At 40.1% G+C, this 1,625-nt stretch overlaps 1 protein-coding gene across 1 annotated transcript; it reads right to left on the reverse strand.

Moving 5' to 3' along the window:
- Positions 1-382: 382 nt before the first annotated feature.
- On the reverse strand, positions 383-1,241 carry LOC124646146 (larval/pupal rigid cuticle protein 66-like). Its single transcript, XM_047186226.1, has 2 exons — positions 1,198-1,241; positions 383-911 (listed from the first exon to the last, which is right to left on the reverse strand). The coding sequence occupies exons 1-2, from the start codon at positions 1,207-1,209 to the stop codon at positions 456-458; spliced, it is 468 nt and encodes a 155-aa protein (XP_047042182.1). The 5' UTR covers positions 1,210-1,241; the 3' UTR covers positions 383-455.
- Between the last annotated feature and the right edge of the window lie 384 nt (positions 1,242-1,625).

Consider the following 1,625-nt stretch of genomic DNA (forward strand, 5'->3'; position numbering starts at 1 on the left):
TGCTGTCTAAAGATCCTGGAAGAATATTTAAAAACAATGTTTTATTTGTAGTGGAAACAGAAGTTAAAAATAAACAAATAGCTGCAATCCTACGACTTTGATTAGCATTCCTTTTACGCCTTCAAGACCTCTTTGTAACAGACAGAATGGCAAATTAAATTTTGCAAATTGTTTCACGCCACGTGTGTCAACAATTAGATTGAATACTAAGAGAATTAGAAACGTTTATTAGTTTTTTTTTTTTGCACTTAATTCCATGATTCAATCCACTTCTCATTCTCCTTATACCTACCAGCGAGGACGATTCAATAACAAGGAATAAATTCACACAAGACACGATTGGTCTATTGTGATATATAGGAAAATGAAAAACAATATAAGTGTCAAATTCCATAAACATTTTATTTACAAACGACTCAATTCAATTTACATAATAGTATTTTTGACCAGGAACATTAGAAGATAAATTTACCAGCTCCGAATTTGGCGAACCCATAAGGGTAGGGAAAAGCTGGGGCAGCGATGGCAGGGGCGGCGTAGGAGATGGGAGCGGCGAAAGCTTTAGTAGCGATGGCAGGGGCCGCATAGGAGATCGCAGGGGCCGCGTAGGAGATCGCAGGGGCCCGGTAAGAGATGGCAGGGGCCGCGTAGGAGATGGCAGGGGCGGCGGCGATGAGCGCGGGGTCCTTGCGCACGACGGCGTTGAAGCCTTGAGCTCCGGCGGCGTAGTCCACGGTGCGGCGCGTGCCGTCCGACTCCAGCAGCGAGTACTGGCCCTGCACGTTGTTGTCGATGCGGTTCTCGATCTGGTGCTTGAAGTCGCCGGTGTAGGGGTCCGCCACGCTGTACGAGAAGCTGGACAGGTCGTTGCTGGCGCACACCACGGCCACCATGGCGACGAGTGTAACGAACTGTAATGTAAAACAATTTTGAGCGTTGTTGGTAGACTTTGAAGCTGATTTTCGACCACCATTTTTTAAAAGATATAGAAAAGCCTAAAAACTTTAATCAAACTGGATTATTTAAGGCAGATACATTTTAGCAACTTATGAATTGATTATGAGCACTTTTAAAAAAATAACTTTTTTAAATAAAATCAGAAATGCCGTATTGAATTTTTTTATTCAAAGCACTGATTAATTAACTTTAAAAATTCCTGTGTAGTGTCATAAAATATATATATTAATCACCATTTACCTTCACAAACATTTTGCAAGATTGTTGTTGTGACTACGTTTCACACAAAACTGATGCTGATCCCTTGGTCCTCACGTTTAAATACCTTCAAAAAAATAGTCCAGTTCTGCACGATCAGGAAGCTCATGACAAGAAGGTGCTCTTGAATCCATTATGGATTGAATAAAATTCGTCTCACTACCGCCGACGGGCACTTTCGTTCACAATAAACAAGACCTTGGTTTTAAAGTTTAAGTGAAATACTATGTTGTTTACGATCCAGTTTTGACGTTTTTATTATTATTTGTGTCTGATAATGTCATGTTTACTATCAGGTGTATATTATATAGGCGAACTGTGTAAACAAAAATCATTAATTATTTAAGGCATATTGATAAAAACGTCGACAACTTGGACCCTCATGATATTGAAAATTAGCCTTAACATTG

The sequence above is a fragment of the Helicoverpa zea genome, chromosome 3 (assembly GCF_022581195.2).
Source record: "Helicoverpa zea isolate HzStark_Cry1AcR chromosome 3, ilHelZeax1.1, whole genome shotgun sequence".
NCBI classification, from domain to species: Eukaryota; Metazoa; Arthropoda; class Insecta; order Lepidoptera; family Noctuidae; genus Helicoverpa; species Helicoverpa zea.